At 51.5% G+C, this 23,765-nt stretch overlaps 1 protein-coding gene across 1 annotated transcript in view; it reads left to right on the top strand.

Moving 5' to 3' along the window:
• The window catches only part of SPOCD1 (SPOC domain containing 1), a 47,797-nt gene that overhangs the window by 5,704 nt on the left and 18,328 nt on the right, over positions 1-23,765 (top strand). The window contains exons 4-16 of the mRNA XM_040974037.1: positions 11,012-11,056; positions 11,877-12,053; positions 12,431-12,488; positions 12,752-12,842; positions 13,136-13,295; positions 13,396-13,512; positions 13,869-13,994; positions 16,167-16,287; positions 16,458-16,587; positions 16,843-16,978; positions 17,426-17,515; positions 17,724-17,910; positions 18,995-19,591. Coding sequence (XP_040829971.1) covers positions 11,012-11,056; positions 11,877-12,053; positions 12,431-12,488; positions 12,752-12,842; positions 13,136-13,295; positions 13,396-13,512; positions 13,869-13,994; positions 16,167-16,287; positions 16,458-16,587; positions 16,843-16,978; positions 17,426-17,515; positions 17,724-17,910; positions 18,995-19,591 — 2,035 coding nt within the window. The remainder of the gene's footprint in view (positions 1-11,011; positions 11,057-11,876; positions 12,054-12,430; positions 12,489-12,751; positions 12,843-13,135; positions 13,296-13,395; positions 13,513-13,868; positions 13,995-16,166; positions 16,288-16,457; positions 16,588-16,842; positions 16,979-17,425; positions 17,516-17,723; positions 17,911-18,994; positions 19,592-23,765) is intronic.

Below are 23,765 nucleotides of genomic sequence, written 5' to 3'. Positions count from 1 at the left end.
TTTGCACATGTATTTTGGGGGGACATTTAAGAGTGTCTCTAGGGAGCATCTGTGAATGGGATTGCTGGGTGGGGGACTCACATGTCTTTAAGTTAAATAGTGCTACAGAACTGGCCTGTGGTGCCGACATGCCCTGTGGGTGCTGGTTCATGCCCAGCTGCTGCACCTGCAGTCCAGCTTCCTACTAGTATGCCTGGAAAGACAGTTGAGGATGGCACAGATGCATGAGCCCCTGCCACTTACATGGGAGACCCAGATGGAATCCTGTGCCCCTGGCTTTGGCTTGGCCCGGGCCCAACCCCAGTCATTGTAGTCCTGTGGGGAGTAAACCAGCAGATGGAAGATCTCTCTGGGTCTCTCACTCTCTCAAATAAATGATTTTTAAACAAAAAATTTTTTAAATGCTATTAAGTTTTCTGAAGTCATTGGGCCAGTTTATACTCCCACCAACAGTATATAAATATTCTTTCAGACTTGACTTTTTGCCAAAGTGCAGATATGCTATGATGTCTGCATATTGTCTTGATTTTTGTGTTTTTTTTAAAGATTTATTTATTTTAATTGCAAAGTCAAATATACACAGAGGAGAGAAGAAAGAAAGATCTTCTGTCTGATGATTCACTCCCCAAGTGGCTGCAACAGCTGGAGCTGCGCTGATCCGAAGCCAGGAGCTCTTCCAGGTCTCCCATGTGGGTGCAGGGTCCCAAGGCTTTGGGCCGTCCTCAACTGCTTTCCCAAGCCACAAGCAGGGAGCTGGTTGAGAAGTGGAGCTGCGGAGATTAGAACTGGCACCCATATGGGATCCCAGCATGATCAAGGAGAGAACTTTAGCCACTGGGCTACCACACTGGGCCCTTGAGTTTTATTTTCTTGATAATAAGGAGAAACTCTTTGTATGTTGGTCAGTCCTGTTATATCTTCGTTGCTATTTTTCTTTTCGTGTTGGATTTCTAGGGGTTCTTGGTGTCTTCTGGATACTGCTCTGCCACGGTGTCTTGTGCAAATCTCTTGTCCCAGAGGGTGGCTTGTCGTTTTGCTTTTCTTGTAGTGTCATGGTAAGCAGAAAACTTGGTCTTATTAGGGTGGCACGAATCATTTTAAACAACACGTTCTGGTGACAGTGAGTATTGTGTGGCAATTGCGACCGTCCAACTTCACAACTTTTCCATCATCCTGAATGGAAACTCTGGAATACTAAATAATAGCCCCCCCGCCCCCTTCCCAGCCCTTGATACTGCTGTTAGATTTTTTTGTCCCAGGGATAGGGGACTGTTCTAAGCTCCTCATACAAGTGGAGTCCCATAGTGATTGTCCTTTGGTAGCTGCTTTTTTTTTTTTTTTAAAGATTTATTTATTTTTACTGGAAAGGCAAATAGAAAGAGAGACAAAGAGAGACCTTCCATCCACTGGTTCACTCGCTAAGTGGCTGCAATGGCTGGAGCTTAGCCAGTCTGAAACCAGGAGCCTAGAGGTCTTCCAGGTCTCCCACGCGAGTGCAGGGTCCCAAGGCTTTGGGTCATGCTGTTTTCCCAGGCCACAAACAGGGAACTGGATGGGAAGCGGTATTAGCCAGTATTAGAACCGGCACCCATATGGGATCCTGGCACGTTGGAGGTAAGGACTTTAGTCACTAGGCTAGCTTGCAGGGCCCGGGTAGCTGGTGTGTTTTGCTCAGTGTGTTATGCATCTGTCAGAGTCTCGTTGCCATTGGAGGATGAACTCTGTGGTCTGTCTAGCCTGTGCTGTGTTCATTCATCTGCCCATGGAGAGTTCACACGGTTTCCCTGGTGAGAACACGGCATGTGAGTAGCAACTGTCCATCGTTCAAACTTTGGTCTTGATTCCCAGAAGTGAGACTGCTACAGGAATCCTTGCACTCAAAATGCCCAGTTTAGCAGTGATCTCATGTATCCTCCTTGTTTTTGTAAATGCTTTTAAAGAAGTCCTTTCCTATGTCAAGGAACCGAAGGTGCTCACATGGGTTGTGTTGTGTATACATTCAGTTTTGCAATCTGCCCAAGGTTTTTGTTTGTTTCGGTTTTGGAAAATGTAAGTAAGAAGCCCGTGTCATTTCTCTGTGTGGATGTTCAGTTGTCCCAACACTGTTTCCCAAAACGGTGCCGGCTGTGTCCCAGAACAAGACTGGATGTGTGACATCTGTCTCCTTGAGGGTGCAGCAAACTCGGTTACTTGAGCCATCACTGCTGCCTCCAGGGTCAGCCTTCACAGGGAGCTGGAGAGAGGAACTGGAGCTGTGACTTGAACCCGTGCGTTGTAACATGATGTGTCCCGCCTTCTAAACTGAATATCCACGTCCGCCCTAATAATCATGAATGTCTTTCCAGATTTATTCTCACTTTTTAAGAGTTTCCTTTTAAAAAAATGTGTTTATTTGCAAGTCTAGTTACAAAGAGTGGGAGAAATTGTCCATCCACGGTTCACTCCTCAAATGACTACAACAGCCAGGGTTGGGCCAGGTGGAAGCCAGGAGCCCAGAGCTTCATCTGGATTTCCTACAAGGGTGGTAGGGGCTCACACACATGAGCCATCTTCCACTGCTTTCCCAGGCACGTGATGGAAAGTAGAGCAGCTGGCACTTGAATCAGTGCCCACAAAGGATGTTGGCATTGCAGGCAGCAACTTAACACACTCTAGTGTGACATCATCCCCATAGATTTATTCCAAAATGTTATACTTGTATCTTGTTTTACATAATGTGTTTAGTATCTGGAATATTATGGAAAATCTCCAACAGGCATAAAGGTAAACTGACCTGGAAGCAGAGGCTGGTTCTTGAGTTGGTCACCTCTGCCAGTTTTGCAAGTAATTTGTTTTGTATGTTGACACAGGCTGAGGAGATGTTACAATGGCAGAGCTGAATTGCTGGGATAGAGACCAGATAGCTGCTGTCAGAAATAAATGAAGCCAGACACTGATTCCAGTGCTACGGACAGATTCTAATCAGTAATAACTATTGCAATAGGGAAGGCCGTCGGGCATGAGCCGAGCCCAACTGTGGTCTGTGCAGAAGGAGCCCGTGTTTTACCGGAGGAATGAAGGAACGCAGGAGATGCAGGGAAGTGGAAAATTACAAAGGGTTAGTCAGCAACGATGGGATCCTGCCACGTTTGTCAGCTCCCTGGCAGTTTTCAAAGCAAAGAGCCTCTTCTCCGGGGGTGACTAGGGGCCAGGGCCCTGTCCTCGGGGGTTGGCCAGACTAAGCAGTAGCCCTGGGGCACCCTCAGGTTTCTGCAGCAGATACTTGAAGCAGAGTTGTCTTAATAGTGTGTGGCCTGACGAGCTTAGAAACTGTGTGGTCTCGTGGCTGGCAGGTGTGGCCTGCCTGAGATAGGGGCTCCCAGGAGCCTAGTAAGATGGTGGGTCCAGGAAAGCAGCTTTGTCACCACGAGCCCCCAGTGCTTCCCCTTGCACTTCCTTAGAGGCACCGTGGTCTCCTAAGTGAATTCCCAGACACACAACCCCTAGTCTCAGGCCCGTGGGTCGTCTCATCTAAAAGGCAGCGGGAAGTCCATCAGTCACCAAGTTTCAATGTCCAAATTTTCAATATGCTCATAAAAATAATTTGTTTTATAGTTTGTTACTTTATTGTAAAAAGGCTTGCTTATTGTATTTGATAGGCGGAATTATAGAGAGGGAGAAACAGAAAGAGATCGTGCATCTACTGGGTCATTTCCCAGGTGGGCCAGAATGGCTGGAACTGTGTCTGTCTGAAACCAGGAGCCAGGAGCTCCTACTGGGTCTCCCCCGTGGGTACAAGGGCCCAAGCACTTGAACCAGTCTCTGTTGCCCTCCCAGGCACGTGAACAGGGAGCTGGATTGGAAGTGGAGCAGCCGAGATTTGAACCAGTTGTCTACATGGGATGCCAGTGCCACAGGCAGCAGCTTAAGGTGTTATAGCACTGCACAGGCCTCAGCCTGTCTGAGTTGGGATTCAAGTAAGAGCCACACTTTAGTGGTTTAATAGGCATTTTAAGTCTCTTGAAGTTCTCCCTCCATATGTCTTGTGGGGTTTTTTTTTTTTGGCAATACTTTCTGAAAAAAACATTGTTATTATTGGAAAGACGATGGGGTACGGAGAAGAAGAGAGTCCACCCATTGATTGGTTCACTCCCTAATTGCTCACTTCAGTTGGGGCTGGAACAGGCCAAAGCTAGGAGCCAGAAACTCAATCCAGGTCCCCGCGTGTGTGGTAGGTAGCGACCCAAGAACCTGAGCCATCATTTGTTGCCTTCCAGGATGTGTTAACAGGAAACTGGGTTGGAAGCTGGGTCACTACTCAAACTCAGGAACTGGGATACAGGATGTAGGTGTCCCAAGATGCACTGTTGCACCAAACACCAGCCCTATGTTATCTCCTTGGTAATTCTTCCATCTGCCCTCCATTTCCTGGCTCTTCTGGCTAAGATGGCTGCTGTGGCACAGAAGTGGTGGCAGTGGGGAACCTCTGCTCATTCTGTGATGTAAAGGAAACATGAGTGAGTGTGGTGTTTGCAGGGTCTGCACAGGTGCTCTAGGTCAGGCGTCAGAAGCTCCGGACTAGTCCTGGTTTGCTGATTACAGTGCGGTGCCTGGTAAGGATGTTTTTCTCAATGACCCCCTGTGTATGCATGGTAGGGGCCCAGAGAACTTACATCCTGGAGTGATGTTGTGAGCAAACCCTGTGATATTGACACAAGGAAACTGCCTCACGGTGGGATCTTCAGACCATTCTTGCCATTGCTAATGCATGACCTGTCCTGAGCGCACGCATTGCATCCAACATTTTTTCTCCACTTTCCCAGAAAATAATGTGAAAATCATTGCCCTCTCATTCGTTAGTGTAGTACATTGAAAGTTATTTCTTTTTCATGTTAAACCAATTTTGCCTTCCTGGAACAAACCCAAGTTGCAAGTATTAGATCCCTTTTTATGTTGTTGTAATTCCTTTTGGCAATATTTTGTTTGGGATTTGTGTGTTTCAGCTAATGAGTTAACTGGCCTGAACTGATTTGCTCTCATTCTCCCCTCTAGCATCCAGACTGTGTTAGCCTCAAAGAAGGCTAGCAGGTGGCAGTCACTTAACATAGCTGTCACGATGCCACTTCGGACACCTGCAGCATGTGTTGGAGTGTCTGGGTTTGAATGCGGGCTGTACTGCCAATCTCAGCTTCCTGTTAGTGCACACCTTGGGAGCTAGGAGGTGGTGGCTTGAGTGACTAGGTCTCTACTAGGCATCCATTGAGACTCACATTGAGTTCTGGGTGCTCGGCACGTGAGGGACAGGGCCAGTGGAAGATCTCTGTCTCTGTACCTTTCTCTGTCTCTGCATTTTCTTTCAAATAAAAATGAAATAAATTTCAAATAAAATAAATAAATATGGAAAGGAAAGAAGAAATAGCAGAAACATTTTCTTTTTGTTTGTAAAAATCTGAATAAGATCGGAATGATGATTTGGGGACATTTTGCTAAAAAATGGAATGCAAAGGCTGGCAGTGAACAGTCTGAACTGGTGTTTTCTTTAGGGAAGATGTTTGCTTCTCTGTTGATTCCATTTATGCTGTGATTACAGGGTTGGATTTTTTCCCCCTTGAGTCTATTTTGGTAAGTTGGATTATTCTAGCTCTGTGTCTGTTTCAGAGTTTTCAAATTTCTTGGCGTTTTGGGAAGAAGTGTTGAACAGTGTCCTCTTGTCTTGTTCACGTCTGTTCTCTCATTCCAGACATTGCATCTTTGCTCTTCTTCATCAGCCAGACCAGAGATCTGTCAGTGTTTTGCTGTTTTCAGAGAGCCAGTTCCTGGTTTTGGCGATCATCTGTGTTTATGTATTTGTACATTCAATAGATCTGTCTTTCAATGTATTCCTTTATAACATATTGAAAAGGATGCCTAATTTATACATTTTCCCCTGTAATCAAATCATTTTTATCATTTAGTCTCGGTATTTTATGTTTTTTGAAAAGCTTATTTATCTGATAGGCAGTGATATAGTGGAGACATCTTCTGTTGCCTTGGTTCACTCCCTGAATGCCCGCAGTAGCCAGCACTGGGTCAGGCTAACCCGGGAGGCTGGCACTGCGTCTCGGTCTCTGACCTGTACAGCCAGCACTGCTGCCTTCATCCGGCACTCTGAGATGGCGTGTTGGCTTGCCCAGCAGAGCTTAACTCACTGCACCACAGCGCCCTCCCTGTTGCTTTATAACTCACGATTTTCTTCGACTTCTGTGTTATTTAAAAAACATTCCTTAATTTCCAAGCATTTGAGAAGTTTGTGTGTGTGTGTGTGTGTGTTACTGTTTTCTTTATTTCTGCTTCTTTTTTTATTTATACATTTCTTTTTATTGGGAAGGCAGATTTACAGAGAAAGATCTTTCATCCTCTGGTACACTCCCCAAATAGCTGCAATAATGGGAGCTGTGTCAATCCGAAGCCAGGAGCCAAAAGCATCTTTGGGGTCTCCCACATAGTTTCAGGGGCTCAAGGTTTTGGGCCACCCTCTACTGCTTTCCTAGGCAACAAACAGAGAGCTGGATGGGAACGGAGCAGCCGGGACACAAACTGGTGCTCATATGTGAGGCTGGCACTTGAAGGGGGGGATTAGCCAGGTAAGTCAATGCACCAGCCCTGGGAATGTGATCTTTTTGAAGACCTCTCACTACTGTGCATCTGTTGGACCTTGGGATTCGGTTAGTCCACACTGAGATGTCCTGTAAGTGTAATGTACACACTGGGTTTCAAAGACTTAGTATTCCCTGTCAGGTTACAATCTCAGTAACTTTATATGGATTACCTGTTCAAAGAGTATATTTTTGACCTGTTGAATTGAATAATGTAGAATTATTTTCATTTGTTATTTTTACCTTTTTTCTGCTATGGCTACTAGAAAATGTAAACGAATGCTGTGATTCTTATTATTCCTGTTGGGCAGTACTGACCTAAAGCAAGGGGGTCTTTTGAAGTTTGTTGTTATTTGATGTATCGTCCAGGCTATGGTCAGTTTCCATGCGTCCTTCATGTGTGTTTGAAAACAATACGTGTGTTTAGGACTGGAGTTGTGGCACAGTGGGTTAAGATGTGGTTTACAAACACAACTTTCCTTATTGACACCCTGGTTTGAATTGTGGCTGCTCTGCTTTCCATCCAGCAGGTGGGAGAGCACTGAAAGGTAGCCCAACTCTTTGGGCCCCTGCCACTCATGGGGAGACCTGGATGGAGTTCCTGGCTCCTGGCTCCGACTTGACCCAGTGCTGGCTGTTGTGGCCATTTAGAGAGTGAAGCAGCAGAAGAAAGAGCTCTCCCTCTTTGTCTCTCCCTCTCTCTCAGTTGCTCTGCCTTTCAAATAAATTTTTAAATCTCATATCTATGTAGAAAGAACATATCCTCTGGTTATTGTAGTCAATCTTCTGGATTCAGACAAGCTTATGAATTGGTCAAGTTTGTTAAGTGTTTTAATTAATTATTTTCTATTTTTGATGATTAGTTTGCCAGCCTGACTTATCAATAGCCACAGATATGCATAAGCATTTACAGCAATGATCTTTTTTCTTGTAGTTCTACCAATTTTTTTTTTAGATATTTTCAAGTTTTTAGGTGCTTACAAGTTTAGATTGGATACAAGTTTAGTAAAAGTATGTGGTTAGGTCTTGTAATTATTTTCAGCTTCTGTTTGATTTGACATTTATATAGCTTCAGGACTAATTTTGGTTGGAATTTGCCTGTCTACATATTTCCCATTTCATTATTTTAAAACTTTTTTGCATCTTATGTTTTAGAAAGGAATATTACCAATACCCTATAATTAAATTTTCTGTTGTAAGGGTCTGATTGTTTTTGTGTGTATCTGAAGTTGGTTTACATTTGTTGTAACTTCTGATTTATTTGTGTTTATGTTTACTATTTATTTTCTTCCATCGCTCTACTTTTCCCCACGTATTATCTGGTTTGTGATTATTTTTTACCCCTCTTTTTGTTTCTCTAATAATTCAGAAATTTTCTGTGCCTGAAGTAAACATGTATATAGTTATATGTTAATAGTATAACTAAGTCATATGTTTATGTAGTTCTGGGCGGTTCCCTTAGAAACTGAACAAGAATACCTAGCTTGTCAAAATATAAAGGTAATTGCAAGCTTTGTCTTTGCAGATGATACAGGATTTGGGTAATTCTGATCACACACACAATTTGTGCGCTGTTGTTAGACAGTGAATGGGTCCTGTCTGTTTTTCCTTAATCGTACAAGTTGCATACTCTTACCGTAGTTTCCTGTGGAGATTGTTTAGACTGAACAACACGTTTCTCATTGTCTTTGCTCAGAATTTCTCTTCACGCCTGTTTTCTGAGATAATTTTTCTTTCTTACTACCTCAAGTTCATCTTTTAGTGCTTTTGTTTATTGAATACAGCAAAATTGTCAAGAAAAATAACTCTTTGTTTTCTCCACAATATCTTTATTTCATCCTCATTTAAAACAAAATACTTTGAGCCTACAATGGACAGCTTTTTAAAAGCACGTCAAAAATATTACTCTGGCATGTTTTACTTTTCGTGATCGCCATGGAGAGAAGGCTGTTTGTCTAATTGCCGTCCCTGGGTGGATAGATGCCCTTTCAGGGGGTGGTCTAGAGCCCTGGTGTAGTCCCTGGATTAACCTTACCTGTACTTAGTCCCTAGCTGTTTGATTAGGTGGCACGGTGTGAGCTGGTATGCTGCACTGTGCCTCAGTTTCCTCTTCTGTAACATGAGTGTAATCCTGGTCCCAATGCCTGCCTCCTGGGGTTGTGGTGAGAATAAACTGAAAGTCCCCAGCGGGAGCAGCCCTCTTCCCGTGCTCCGAGCCTTAGCTGTTGTTTTCTCTTATTTCCTTAGCATCAGTGTTGATGAAGCTAGGTGTGAGTTGCCTTTCATTTATCCTGTTGGAAATTCACCAAGATTTTCACATCTGTGAATTGCTGTCTTTGATCAATTCTGAAAATTTCTTAATTGTGTGTTCTTCAGATACTGCCTCTGCCCCATTCTCTGGCCTCCGTCCTTCTGGAACTTGAGTTGACAGATAAGTCCTTGCCACCCTGTCCTTGTACTGTGAATCATCTCGAAATTTCTCGAAATCTGTCTTCGATGCACTCACTTGTCTAAGCTCTAATATGTTATTAAACCTACAATTTGAGTTTTTCATGTTGATTATTCCAGTATTTGTAAATTTCCAGAAGTTGTATCTGATTCCCAAGCACATCTACCTGTTTTATTGCCTTTGCCCTTCACATGTGTGCTGGACCCTTTCGCTTAGTAAGTGTGTTACCGAGTGCTTTGGATTCTGCTTTGCCAAGTCCAATGACTGAAGTCTTGGCTGCCTAGCCTGGGGTCCCTGCGACCAGGGCCAGTCCCAAGGCTGTACACTGGGACGTTTCTGCCCCCTCCTCCACAATATCCTCTGTGTTCAGTTTTCCTCCCCGCTCCTCAATTTACTGCTGTTTGAAGATGTATTTGGAAAGCAGAATGACAGAGGGAAAGTGAGAGAAAAAGCAAAAGGGAGAGCAACATTTCCATTTTCTGATTAATTCCCCAAATAGTGGCAACAACTGAGGTTAGACCAGGCCAAAGCCAGGACCAGTAACTCCTGCCGTGTCCCGTGTGGGTGTCAGGGGCTCAGTTGTTGAGCCATCTGATCTGCCATCTCCTATGTGCATGAAGAGGAAGCTCAGTCAGCAGCAGACCACAGGGGTGGTTGTCAAGGAACACACATGGTGATGCAGTGTGTTAAGCCACCTCTCGCATTGCCAGCCTCCCATATCAGAGCTCTGGTTTGAGTAAGGGTTGCTCCATTTCTGACCCAATTCTATGTTAATGTGCTCGAGAAGGCAGCAGAAAGATGGCCCAAGTGGAGGCCTGGATAGAGTTCCAAGCACTTGACTTCAGTCCTGCCCAGTTCTGGTTGTTGCAGCCATTTGGGAAGCGAATCAGGTGTCTCCTCGTTCTCTCTCTCTCTGTTGCTCTGCCTTTCAAATAAATAAATGAACAGAAAAATAAAGTTTAAAAAGAAGCAGGGAGGGCGGGAGGGTGAGTAGGGCTTGGTCCAAGGACTGTGATATGGGAGGTGATGGGGCTTTCAAGCGGGACATGGCACCAGTCCCTTGGTTTACTTCATACCCCTGGTTCATAAATATGCACGCAAAAGGGAAGGTGTCCTTTTTAGCACCCAGTCCCTCCCTGCCCTAGGGTGGGTGTTTAGGTCCGTACAGCTCCTCCCTAACATATTTCATGTGCATTCAAGCAAACGCAAATTTAAAAATTCATTTTCTCTGTCACACAAATGGGAACACACTACACACATTGTTCTGAACTCGCTTTTTAATAAAAAAAAGATATGTTCCTCATTATGAAAGAAATACATGCTCATTTTGAAGAACAAATACCCATGTGTCTACAAGCAGAAAAGTGCAAGTTCCCCTGGAATGTCATTCCCCAGAGGGAGTCTCCATCATACATCTACAAATATGTATTTACATAAATGGGCTTATGCAACACACCCCGCTTCCTAACCTATTTTTTTTCTCCTCTTCTCCCAATGATACGCCATGAAACATGGGTCTTCCTGAGTCCCCACACCGCCTAGCCGTCAAGGGCCTGGCCTTTGAGGTCCACAGAAGTAGGTTCTGATGCTGTCAGCTCTGCAGGTTCCCAGCCGTGGGACCGTGCAAGGCTCCCTCAGTTTCCTCACCTGGAATTGGGTATGGTTGTAGTGAGGCCTTGACCAGATGATGTGTGATGTGTGGAAGCCCCTGGGACTGGCCATTTTTATCCTGATTCCTTTACCCTTTGGAGTGATCTCACACAAGGTGTCCTGAGCGCTGTCACCGTTTGCTAGCCATCTCTCTTTATGGATGTTGGCTCTGCCCCAACTTCTGCGCGTGAAATGCCAGTGAGCACCCATCACTGTCCCTCACAGGAAGTTTGACTTCTGTGTGTGCTGAGGGAGGTGGAGGAACTGATCCTAATCTCAGGTCCTCTTTCTCTCCAAGGACAAAGAAGAAAGGCCCCAAGGGGTGAAGCTTGTATGTTACCTAGTAGGTTTGCGCCTTTGCTTATTGCCCCTTTTTGTCCCCCTCCTTGGGTGAGATGGGGAGGAAGGAATCCCACACCATGGAGCTGCCTTGGTGCCCCGACCCGTTGGGTTGCAGGGCATCCCCTGGTCCCAGCTCCCCCGTGATGCTGAAACCCAGACTTCTAGTCTACCTCCCTGCTCAACCTTAGGACCAAGATGCTTCATTCCAGAACCTACCTTCTAAACTGTTCCCTGTGGTTTACAGTAAATAAAAGAGTCACCACACACTTGGAGTGGGGTAAAGGTTGGAAGGAAGCAAGAAGCCGGGAAGGGGGAGGGACAATCTTGCTACAATTCCTCCCCCTCTGTCAGTCTTGGAAGGCTCTGCCTGCACTTCAAGCTCCCTGGCAGCCATAGCGAAAAAAATGGGAGTTGGGTAGACCCTGTAGCTCAGGAGAAGACCAAAATGCTGGCCCGAGGCCTTGCAATCATGAAGGAATTTCTCTCCAGGAAGTCAGAGGGAGCCTTATAGAGCATTATGGAGTAGTGGCTGCTTCAGGGGAGGGGCACCGAGTGAGCCCATTATCTCCAGAAGAGCTGTGATGTGGGGGCATCCCCCGTCAGGAGGTTGAGGAAGGGCTGCTACTTGGGGGTTTCCAGTTGCCTCTGGCTGTGGCTGGGATTGGAGAAGAATGCAAAAGCGTGGGCAGCAGACAGACAGCTCTGCTCATCCCCACTGTGTGTCAGGCCTGTCCCCTTGTCCTGGTGGTGCCTGCAGCCCAGAGCGGGGTGAGGAGGTTGAAGGGGAAGGGCTCAGTCTGAAGGGCTCATCTCTCCTGCAGCTCGGATCTGGGCCAGTGGTCCATCTCCTGGGTGCTATCAGCCACCGCCCGACAGGAGGCCAGGCGATAACCAAGCTGGAAGCTCTGGAGGATTTGACGGAGATCATCTCAGGCCCATCCACAAAGAGGCACAGAAGGAAGAAAGAGCCCCTGGTTGAGGGCCCTACGGAGTGCCAGGTTCAAAACAAGTGGGGTCTCTGGGTCTTGCTGGATGGGGTCCCCTCTGATGCATAGAGGCACCCCTGAAGCTCTGAGAGAGGCCATGGTTTGCTCACTGTCGCACAGCAGGATAGCCAGACATGGGCTAGCCTCTACCTCATGGGCTAGCCTGGGCTCTGGTCCTCTGGGTCCAGCCCCTCTGGCTTCAGAGCTTTACCAGAGGGTGGGATCAGCCAACCTGTTCTAGCACTCCGAGTCCTGGAGAGCCCAGCTGTCCAGACGTGACAGCGGCTACCCCTACCCTGTGATCCCCTCATGCTGGAGCTGGTGGGGGTGAGGCAGTGACTACAGAAGCAGTGTCTCCTGGGCCAGAGGTTCCTCACCTCTCTCCACAGCGTGGCCTGATGGAGGCTGAGGCAGAGGAAGCCCTACCCAGGAGGACAGAGGTCTCGGGCGAAGGTTGGTGGACATGGTTCTGGCTTCCTGGCTTCTGGCTTCCTGGCTCCACCCTCCTGGGGTTCCTCTCCCTATCACCCATAAGCCTGTGGTCCTTGCCCAAAGAATTGGGGCTTCTGGCTGCCTGAGCTTGTGGTGGGGGGAGGAGATCTCTAAGAGTAGGACCCCCTCCTTGTCTGCCTGAGCCCTCAGCCTCAAACTGCTCTGTACCTCACCACCCTGGGCACCTCCTCCCAGAGCCTGTGACTGTCTCCCCACAGCCCAGCTCCAGTCCCTACAGGAGAGGTCAACGCTGGACCCAGCAGTCCAAGGCACCGTGGTCCGTGCCATCCACGAGGCACTGAGGAGTCGGTAAGACCGAGCTTGCAAAGTCCCTGAGCACAAGCTGGAGACAGAGGCTTAGAGCTGGCTGCTAGGCTTGCATTGCCACTGCAGATGTGGTGTTGGGCCAGCCCTGGGCTTCTCCAGGCCTTGCTGCTGCACCTGCGAATGGAGAACGGCAGGTACTTTCTCCCAGGCTGGGCAAAAACTAACAGCCTCCTGGCAACAGAGACCAGCAGGTGCCCAGGTGCCCCCCCACCTGGGGCCAGGTGCGCCACTAATCCAGTGGGCTCAGCGACCACGGCCCTGCCATTGCCCCCCAGCCTTCCTGAGCTGCCCGACCTGGCACTGAGTGAGGAGGCAGTAGAGGCTATCGCTACCAGCATTGAGGCTGCCCTCCTGGACCTGACACAAGGCACCAATGGCCGCTACAAGAGCAAGTACCGCAGCCTGCTCTTCAACCTGCGTGACCCCAGGAACCCAGTGAGTATGGCCGGGCCCTTGTTGGAGACCTTCCTGTGGATGCGGGGCTAGGGTGGGGCTGTCAGAAGAGGTGGTGTAGCTTGGGCTCCCACCCCTGCAGGACCTGTTTCTCAAAGTAATTCAAGGTGAAGTCACCCCCCACGACCTGGTGCGGATGACCTCCATCCAGCTGGCCCCTCAGGAGCTGTCCCGCTGGCGGGACCAGGAGGAGAAGAAGGTAAGCAGGGCAGCACAGGGGACAGACACAGAACGCAGCAGGAACCGGATCAAAGGGATAGGAGACAGCGCAGGGAGAGGGGACAGAGGCTCAGGGAGTGCATTCTGGAGAAAAGTAGGAAGAGGCTGAAATGGAAGGGCTTGGGATCGGGGGATGTGGGAAGATGGGGTGTCTACAAGAAGGCAGCAGATCAGGTGCTGTGTGGACCTGGGGCCTGGTGGCAGCTAGGATCTGGAGTCCAGGGTGATTGTCATTGGGGCTCCCTCTCTTTCCATCCCAGCCTTAGAAGGCCCAGGAGAGACTGAGGATCTTCCCGGGGCCACAGACTCAGGTAGGGCTGGCCTTGGTAACTGCAGGTCCTGGAGGTCATTGAACAGCACCAACAGGAGCTATGTGGACTTCCGGTCTCCAAGCTGACTCACAAGGGTGAAGTCGAGATCCCGCGAGATGACGATCAGACGCTGACCCTGGAGGATCTGGTGGTAAGGGGAGACAGAGCTGAGACTAGCAAACTCTGTACCCAGGGTCCCTGCCCCTCCTGTGGCCAGCCACGCAGTCCCCTGCAGGTCCCTAACATGTGGCATTAAGTCAAGTTCCCCCAACTACAGTTGTCGCCAGCTGCAGCCATTGGCCAGGACACAGGCTGCAAAGCATAGGGGCAACATTGGTCCAAGTAGTGAGCTTTCCAAGGTGGAGAACAGAGGCCTTCCAGTGGACCTGTTTAGGAGTGCTCCAGGCAGGGACCACCCAGAGCCCAGGGTTGCTGGGCCAGAGGGCCCTTTAGAACTTATCCTGGGTCTTGGAAGCCAGTGGGAGTGACTGGAGTCCAGGTCTTGTCTTGTCACTGAGCCTCTTCTCTCTGTTCTGAGATCTTCCCTCCAGCCTGCCCCATCTTGCGTAGAGCCTAGAACAGTGGCTCAACAGCCCCTGGACCCAGCAGTCCTGCCTGAGCCTCTTGTAGCTCCCACCATCCCTCTAGAAGAAGGCACTCTGGCTGTGTTGGCCACTGCATGGGTCACGTGTTCACCCCATTCTGATAAGCTGTATGTTCAGAAGGGTATAGGGTGGGTCCTTGAGTCTCCCAGCCCATACCCAGTGACCAGAGGAGCCATGGCCTGTGTAGAGGGGGCTTCTAGGGGCATGACTGCCTCCAGCCCAAACTGATCCCTGTTCCCTGTGAGGACAGGATCTGGGGAAACCCAGAAAAAAGCCCTCCGCACCAAACGTGGTGGACAACAGGGAGCAGAGCAGGGGTCAGGGGCTAGTTCACGGCCAAGCCCCTGCGTGCTCCTTTTACAAACAGTGCCTCACTCAGACCTCATGGGCCCCCATGGGCTAGCTCCTGTCACTTCTAGTCTCCAGGATGATCATCACCTGATGTGTGCTGGTTGACCAGGACCTGACTTTGGAACTCTGAAACATGCGGGCACCTGCTGGGGAAGGCTCTGCGAGGCAGGAGCAGAGTTTCAAAGTTGTCTGAATCTTGCTAACCAGTGCTTGTTTTGTGCTTGAAGCCACATCTGTTAGGTAAAAAAATGATTTGGCAGTGGCATTGAGAGTCTTATTATAATTTTTTAAAAATGTATTTGTGAGGCTAGGTGACAGAGGGGGAGACACAGAGAAACAGTGAGAGATCTTCCATCCGTTACCTCACTTCCTAAATGGCCGTAATAGCAGGGGCTGGCGTGGGTTGAAGCCAGCAGGCTGGAATTCCATCTGGATCTCCCACATGGTTGGCTGGGGCCCACCCACTTGGCTCATCTTTTGTTACTTTCCCAGGTGCAATAACGAGCTGGATTGAATTGGGCCTGAGACTCAAGTCTAGGAACTAGGGGATGTGGGCATCCTTTCTGTGCCAGGAACCCTCCCCAGCGGTCTTCAAACATTCTTTCTCCTTGGTTCCATCACCAGCTCCTGAGGGCTTGTCCTCAGTGGACACGGTGGTTTAGCAACATGCTTTCTGTTCTAGTCTCTGTGTGTCATGGTGACAACTTGGAAATGACCTAGCTGACCTCCAGGAGAGGTGGTGCCTGCACTGTAGCTCTCCTGGTAGGCCTGGTGTCACCTCCAAGCGACTCTGATGTGCCTAATAAACAAAGCCGGACAGTGAAATTGAGTATCCACCCCAGCTGTCTCCGTGACAGACCCAGGGCCCGAGTGTGGGAAAACCATGATAAAGAAACGCCTAGACCCCAACATTTGCCCCTGGTTGGTGGGACAAAGGAGTGATTTTGCAATATTTCTCAGTAGTTTTGCAGGTTTTATTTGTAGGTTGCAAATCTACTTTTTTTTTTTTTTTTGCAGAGGAGGGTAACTAATGTTATTCTTATTCCCAATCATTTTTTCTGCACTCAAAGTACTTGAGCCATCACCTGCTGCCTCCCAGGGTATGCATAAACAGGAAGTTCAAATTGGAAGCAGAGCGAGGCTTTGAACCCAGGCATCCCAGGGTGGGATGCAGGCATCTCAAGTGGTGGCTTAACTGCTGTGCCAAATCCCCATCCCTCCTGGTACTTCATAATTAAAACAAAACACAAACAAAAACACTATTGAGAAAAGCAGAATCTGCTATGCCCCTAAGGCCCACTCCCAGGGGAGGCCCTCAGCCTCCCCAGCCGTGCTCCCAGTGAGCTGCTCTGTCCTCTGCCTGCCAGGGCTTCCTGGAGTCGCCGGACCACAGCAGCCCATCAGCCCCACCTGCCGCATCAGGAGACACCACGGAGCAGCACGAACACCACTTCCTAGACCCCAACTGCCGCATCTGCACGGGTCCGGGTGCCACATCGGGGCAGTGGGCAGGCTGGGGCGCTTAGTTGGATCAGTTCAGCAGCAGCAGTGGGAGTGGGCAGCCCAGGTCCTCTTAGGAAGAACCTGCCTTCTCAAAGCCCTAGCATGGCTTCCATGTGCTGGCTGCCTGCTTCAGTTACTGCCTCTGCTGTCTGCAGCCTGGAATCCCATGAGTGAGCTGTCAGGCTTCCTCAAAGTCACTAAGAGCGGCAAGAATGGTGTCTTCCAGAGAATCGCAGGCCCGGCTACTGTGGCTGCTCCAGAAGCATCCACGAAACCCCAGGACAGGTGTGGGGCTGGGAGCCAGCAAGGTTGGCGGCAAGGAGGGGCAGCCACCAGCTGGGACGCCAGATGCACAAAGCAGAGAGGGACTTTCCTGTCTGAGTGCCCCATCACCCCAGACTGTGGGCAGGAACAAATTTCCCATTCTGGACCCCTGTGCAAGGCCAGGCAGTGGGGACCCAGGAAAGAGAGGAGAAACTGGGGTGGGGTGTGCTGATGTTCTGCCTGGCCCTGTCTCTCTCTCTCTCTCTGTTTTTCTAGGTCCCAGGTGCCTGCCGGGTCCACAAAGACCCTACCTAACCAGCCCCTCTGGGAGGGTGTGCTTGACATGTTCTCCATCAAGCGGTTCCGTGTCACTGCTCAGCTGGTCTTGGGACATAACTGTCAGCTTGCTCAGGTGTGCCTGCCCAAATCACCAGGGAACCCCTATCCTCAACTCACTGTGCAGCCCATCAGCTACTCTCCAGTCCTGGACATTTCCTTTGTCTGGTTGTTGCTGATTCAGAGAGGCATTGCACCCTCTCTGTGCTAGGCATGGGAATAAACGAGATGGTAGCCCCACTCCTGCACAGACACACGGGGGTGGAGGACTGCCTGTAACCCAAGAGGGGCCCAACAGAGAAGGCTGCTGGTACCTCCCTGGGCCATAGGAGGGTTGAGAAGTGATTATTGAGTGACAGACCAATCAGCTGACCTATCAGAAGAGGGCCAGAGGTACAGAAGCCTGACTGGACCAGCCACTCAGGGCCCAGGGATGCTGCCTGTCCACTATGGCTGGGGGTACATCTGCCTGCTCTGAGTGCATGGGGGGCTGGGGGCTCACTGACCTGCCTGTTTGCCACAGGTTCTGCCCGAGGTGATCCGCTCAGCCGGCTGTATCCCCCCTAACACCATCTGGGACCTTCTGGCCAGCATCGAGCCAGCTAAGGCCAAGGTACCTGCTCCCTCCTGAGCACCCCTCTCCTGCCACCCTCTCCTCTGGAGCAGAGGCCTAGTTTCCTGTGTGCAGGTCCCTCTTCCTCCTCCTTTGGAAAATGGAGAACCCACTTCCCCTTGGGGTTCCCAGAGGCTCGGGTGGCCCCGGGGATGTGCGCAGGGACAGAGGACAATGGCTGCTCAGGCTGCTGCCGTGTAACCCACAGGACATGTGTGTGCTCAGACTGTGTCCCCACGGGGCTCGGGACACTCAGAACTGCCGCCTGCTCTACTCCTATCTCAACAACAAGCAGCGCCATGGCCTGGCAGCCGTGCAGCAGGTGGGCATGGTCCTGCTGCCGCTGCCAGCTTTCCAGCCCCTGCCTAGCAGGCTGCGCCCCCTGGGAGGCCCAGGTAAGTTTCCCAATGTTTTTATCACACCTTGCCTCCTTTCTCTCTCTCTCTCTCTCTCTCTCTCTCTCTCTCTCTCTCAGGATGCTATTTAGTTATTTGAAAGAATCACACAGAGAGTGAAAGAACTTCCATTCATGGGTTCACTATTTAACCAAAATGGCTGGGGCTGAGTCAGGCCCAAGCCAGGAGCCAGCAGCATCTAATACACCTCCCACGTGGGTGTAGGGGTCCAAGCACTTGGGCCAACCTCTGCTGCTTTCCTCAAATCACTAGCAGAGAGCCGGATCAGAAATGGAGTAGCCAGGACTTGACAGCGCCCATATGGATTGCTGGTGTTGCAGGTGTCAGCTTCACCCACAGCGCTGGCCCCAGCACCCCTCTCTTGGTGACCAGACTGACAGGATCACCTGCATCTTAAGGGGCAGCTGGTACATCTCAAAAGGGACCTCCTGGCTGATGGGATGAGGTAACAATAACTCATCCTTAGATGTGAGCCGCTGTTCTGAAAGCTTTATCTAAGTGGGCTCTTGGTGTCCAGATATCCCTAATAGAATAGTACTCTCATAGTCTCCATTTCATGATGAGGAAACTGAGGTAGGGAAGAGGCCAGGATTTGTCACTGCAGAGTTAGATGTCACCTACAAGCAGCCTGACTGGGCCCCTAGTCCTCCCCATTCTCCCACCATGCTGTCTCTGGAGTTAGGTGCCCCATCGCAAAAACTCACGAAACAGCCACATCTGACCCTGGCGCAGGACCTACAAACAGTGACACAAGGAGGGATTTTCCCCACCGCTGTGCTGGGCCAGGCTTGGCCCCTGTGCATGGGTGTCCCTCCCAGCATAGCCCCAGGAGAGGGCCTTGTGGAATGGATGGAGACCACCCCCGTATATCCCAGAACACCAAGTAGAGGTCCTGGGACTGAACCAGCCATGCCCTTGCCAGGCAGGTACACACAGCTCTGGGTCAGGCTCAGCTCCACTTTTCTTTCCTGCCACCTCTGGAGGCCAGCTCTTGTTAGGGTCTCTGCATCCAACCCCCACCCCTGTGGCAGCCGCAGTGCCTCTTCCGTTGCCTTTGTGCCAGGTCTGGAAGTCACTCACTCGAGCCTCTTGCTGGCTGTGCTGCTCCCCAAGGAAAGGCTTCCGGACCCTGCTGTGTCCAGCCCCCTGTGGGGCAGGGTCCGCAAGGTGGTTTCGTTCAGCAGGAAAGTGGAGATGAAGTGCTACCAGCCGGAGGACAGGAGACCGACTATGGCCCCCAGGGGCTGCCCACAGCCAGCCCATGGCCAGGGCAGCCTGGTCCCAAGGGGAGGTTTGGCTTGGCAGAGGGCCCCCAGAGGCAGGGGGAGACTGTTAGCAGAGCCCCAAACCTGGCAGGGTTCCGGGCAAAGACAACAGCCCCCAGAACCAGGCTGGTGTCAGTTCCGGCACTCCTACTCAGTGGCACCAGCAGGCCGTGGTTTTGGCCGTGGCCAGAGTCTCCATCAGGCTTTTTGTCCCCACCAAGCCCTGCTGCAGCACCTGGAGTCCCTAGTGTCCATGAGTCACCAGCTACAAGCCTCACTGTGGCCCCCAGCCCAGGAAGCCTTTCTCCTCTCCCCTGCAGCATCTGTGCAGCCCCCTTCTGCCCCTGGCACTCCTAGCTCTCCGGTCCTGCCCCCAACAGCTGCAGGACTTCCGGGTTCAGCCCCTGACTCCTCTTTGGGTCCAGCAGAAGGGGATGGCTCTGAGCGTCCTCTTCCTGGGGAGGTGTGACCCTGCCCGGTGCTGAACCCTCAGCTGTTTCAGGGAGTCCCAGGGAGGGTGGGTCACCTTCCCCCAGCTACCCTCTTCCAGTTGCCTGTTCTTAAGTCTGGTGTTGATGTTTAGTTCAATAAAGAAGTTGTCCAAGTTGAGGCTCCGGTTGCTGGCTCTGGGGAGGAGGCTGGGAGTGGAAGGGGAGTCACCTCCAGGTTTCAGAGCCCAGCTGTGCAGCTCTACCAGCTGCTGATCCGAGGTCCTGCACCATGACTGAGGTTGGCACACAGATGTTGCCCCGGTGACCTCCGGAAGCATTTTAAGAGTATTGTGAAGGAGGAGGAGGTGGGGAGGGAGGAGTCAGGACTTGAATGGAAGCGAGGTGAATGGACAGAGGTTTCTAAAAAAGCACCAACACCTAACGATTACTTGGGCAGAAGTAAATGGGGGGGGGGGGAGGTTCAGTGGTTTCTAGAATGTTTGTAAAATTTTTCCCTCTGGCAGAGGTGAGCAGGGAGGGGTGGCACATCTCCTTATCCTGGTCCATATTCCTTTTGTGTGTGTCCCTGTGAGTGTGGACGTGTCTGATTGCAGATCTCTGCTAACACTGGCTGCACCTGGTGCTGGCCCTGCAGCACGCAGGGTCTCGGGCCCGGAGGGAGGGCAGCCAGGGTGCTGTGTCAGCTGGTGCTCTGCCTAGTGGGTGCCTGCTTGCCCTGGATCTGCAGTGAACACCCACAGCAGCTGCAGCTGGAATCTTCAAGTGGCTCCATATGGGGTGTGTCCCAGGGGAGCTGGCCTGGGAGCCAGTTGCCCCTGAGCAGCCCACCAGGTGTGAGGAAGCAGGGCCTGAAGGGAAGGATGTGCCTGCTGCCCATTGGTCCTTCACGCTGCACTTATCCCAGGGCTCTGCTGGATTGGAGAGGGTAGGGCAATGGATGGTAGTGGGAGCCCCTCTTCTCTGCCCCAGGAGCTCGGCAGGTGCCCTACCCGCAGCCGACAGCAGAGGGGGCCCTCGGCTTTGGGATGGAGGTCGGGGCTGGCAGGAGAGCGGCTGAGCTGGGGGTAGGGCGGGGTGCAGGAACTTGTAGGAAGGGACTGAGATTAAGGGTAGGGGTGTGGTGCGGGGAACAGGTACGGGTAGCGTGGAGGAGCTGGGCAGGTGAGCAAGAGGAGGAGACACGGCTCCTTCAGAACTTTCCAGGCTGTAAGGGGTAAGGAGCGCCACAGTCTCTGCGCTGTATGCAAATGACGCGCATTACTATGCAAGCCCGCAGCTCCTTCCAGCCCGCAACTTGGGTGGCTTTCCCAACGCCGCTGGGGCTGGAGGGGACGACCAGGACTTCCGCGCAGGGAGGTGCGAGGGCACCCAGGGAAGGGCAGTCTCTGTCATCTGGGCAGGAACTTAGGAACTTCAGTTTTCCCCTGTGCTAATGAAGCTGATAGCACGCTGTCACACCTCGCCTGCAGAGGCGGACCCCAGAACTCTGCAGCCCGTCTCGAGACAGGCTGGTGGGAGGACCCCCGTCTGCCTGTTGGCCCTGGTCCCCAGGAGGGCGGATGAGGCCTGACGTTGCTAGGGGGAGTGGATGGTGGTTGCTAGGCTCGAGGGACGTTGCTATGCGACGCTGGGCGGGGTTCGCGTTGCTAGGCCGGAGTTAGATTCCCCAGCACTTTAAAGGCCCTGTAACTCGCTGAATTTTAGGGCATCCCGATGCTCTCCCGGAGTGTTCCTCGGGGTCCCAGCCGCCCCGGCTGGCAGCTATCTGGAAGGGTCCTTCCGGGTCACGCCCTTGGCCGCTCGGTGCTCCTCCGGGCGCCGGAGCCAGGAACCCCGGGGTCTTTGTGCCTGTGTCTCTGCGCTCGTTTGTGCGGGTGGTGGAGGGGAGTGTCGCTTTGAGGTTTCCATAGCAACGGCTCCTCTGTCACCCCATAGCTCCCGAAGGTTTGTGCCGTCGCTTGTGTAGATTTGCATACATCTGCATATCATTATCATAGAGGCGGAGCCGGAACTTGTTTGGGCAACTATCCTTGGACAGTTTTTTTTTGCTTTGCCATCTAATGGGCACACGGGCTGCGCATGCGTGAGTCTTTGGCTTCTCTTGGTTCCCAGATTGAAGGTGGGTAGCTGGCCCCACGTATCTTTGTTGAACTGTTGGCATAAATCTGTCCAGATAACCCTGATGGAAGGAAGTTTAATTACCCCTCTCAGTGGCCAGTTTTCTTCTTCATGTCTAGGGATGAGCTGCACCTCATCAGATTTCAGGAGGGTTAAATAGGATTGTACACACACTTATTGCTGCTTCCCGCACACAGTGAGCTCACAATGGTAGCACCCTTGGGCTGAGAGCCCAGCTGACCTCTCAGAACCCAACCACAGCAAAGCAGCTGCCTTCGCAGCTCGAGACGCAGCGGCCAGACACTGGACCTCTGAACAGAGTTCTGAGGTAGCCACGATGCCCTATCTTTTCTCCTTGGAGACTGGAAGTCAGTCTGGCTTCCTGTGGGCTCCTGTCCTTCCTCATTTCCATCCTGTCATCCCCCCTCCTCCCAGCCATGGCTGACCAGAGGCCTGAGGTAGGATACTTTCTGTGTGGAACCAGGGTGTAGCGGTGCTTGGTCAAGTTCCCCAGCACTGAGACAGTGGGGCTCCCCACAAGGCTGGGAACAGAAACTTCACTTTGGAGCCACATGTCCTGCTTGTCCCTGGTAGAAGCCCGAGGGCAGCCTGGGGCCACTCGTCCTTTCCTGGCTTCGGTCCCCCTTTGTGGAACACAGGGATGCCTCTGTTTTCCACTTGGAGTTGGGGGCAGGAGGCAGCTCAGCGTCCAGGACCCTGTCCTTGCTGTTGTCTGGCAGCTGTGCCATGGAGGGAGGGAGTTTCTGGTTCTTGGGGCAGTGCAAGCAGAAGCTGGGGTGTGTGTTTTGGCAGGGGTGGGGTGCCCTGAAGGCATGGTGGGACCTCCTGCAAGTCCTGGATCTGACCACTTCACACAGCCTCCTTGCACACTGGGAAGTCCTGCCTGGACCTCCTGTGGAGCTTTTCCCCACTGGCAGAAGCCCCTTCTGGCCTGCCTATTTCCCAGTGTCTCTGTAACCTTAATGACCTTGACTGCTAGGGTCAGAGGGCAGGCTGGGAGGGCGTGGAAGGAGCCGTTCAGTTCCAGCACTGGTCTGCTAGTCCTCAGTTGGATTCAGAGAAAGAGAATAAATGGGGCTGGCTCCCTTCAGGGTAAGGAAGACTGTTGGTGCTGCAGGAGGAGGGTGTCTAGGAGCTGGGCCCTGACTGATTGATTGGCTTCCTGGAGGAGGTGGAACTGCAGGAGGGCCATATCCTGAGGTTATCACTTTGACTGCTGGTGGATGGCAGCAGGCCAGCTGGTCCCCAGGAGCCACCTGTGCTCCTCAGGTGAGACTTCCAGGGACAGGCTGAGAACCTGGCACTGCCCGGCTGGCCCGCCTGCGTCCCACTCTGGGGGCCAATTAAGTCTCTATCCCTAGCCGCGCCGATTAACAGTTAATAAGGCGGCAAACACCTGCAGCTATGGAGGCGAATTAAGAGCAACAGTCGGCATAATACACAACCCGATAAGTGAGCAATTAACAACCGGAGAAAGATTAATAGAAGCAATTACGTCCTACTCAGAGTTCTGTGAATACGGCTGTCAACGGCGGGGGGATTCAGTCCAATCCCACCTGGCCCTACCCTTGGTCACAGCCTCTGCTGGTGACAGAGTGGCAGCCCAGCCAGCTCCTGATTCCCGGGGTCACAAGCATGTCCACGTGGACCACACACAGACACACACGGACAACACAGAGATGACCCACCAGCTGCCGTCACCCAGACATGACCCCTCCCCACAGTATCCCTTGTGTGCACACACAGATGAATGAACACTGACACCCGGAAATCCATCCCGGAAGGCACTGAACACACACAGAGCAATTCCCGTGTGTCACGAAGAAATGCACCCTGTTTTACACAGAGCCAGAGTCACGCAGGCTACGGGACACACGATGACCCACATACAACACACGGGTGGGGACTGTGTAGACATGCATGCAAGCGTGGCAGCAGGCAAGTGGCCCTTGGCCTGTGTGTTCTTGTGTCCTGGGAA

The sequence above is a fragment of the Ochotona curzoniae genome, unplaced genomic scaffold (genome assembly GCF_017591425.1).
Source record: "Ochotona curzoniae isolate NIBS_2020 unplaced genomic scaffold, NIBS_Ocur_1.0 contig_2404, whole genome shotgun sequence".
NCBI classification, from domain to species: domain Eukaryota; kingdom Metazoa; phylum Chordata; class Mammalia; order Lagomorpha; family Ochotonidae; genus Ochotona; species Ochotona curzoniae.
Note: the sequence above shows the minus strand (reverse complement) of the source record. Positions and strands in the feature narration are given on the sequence as shown.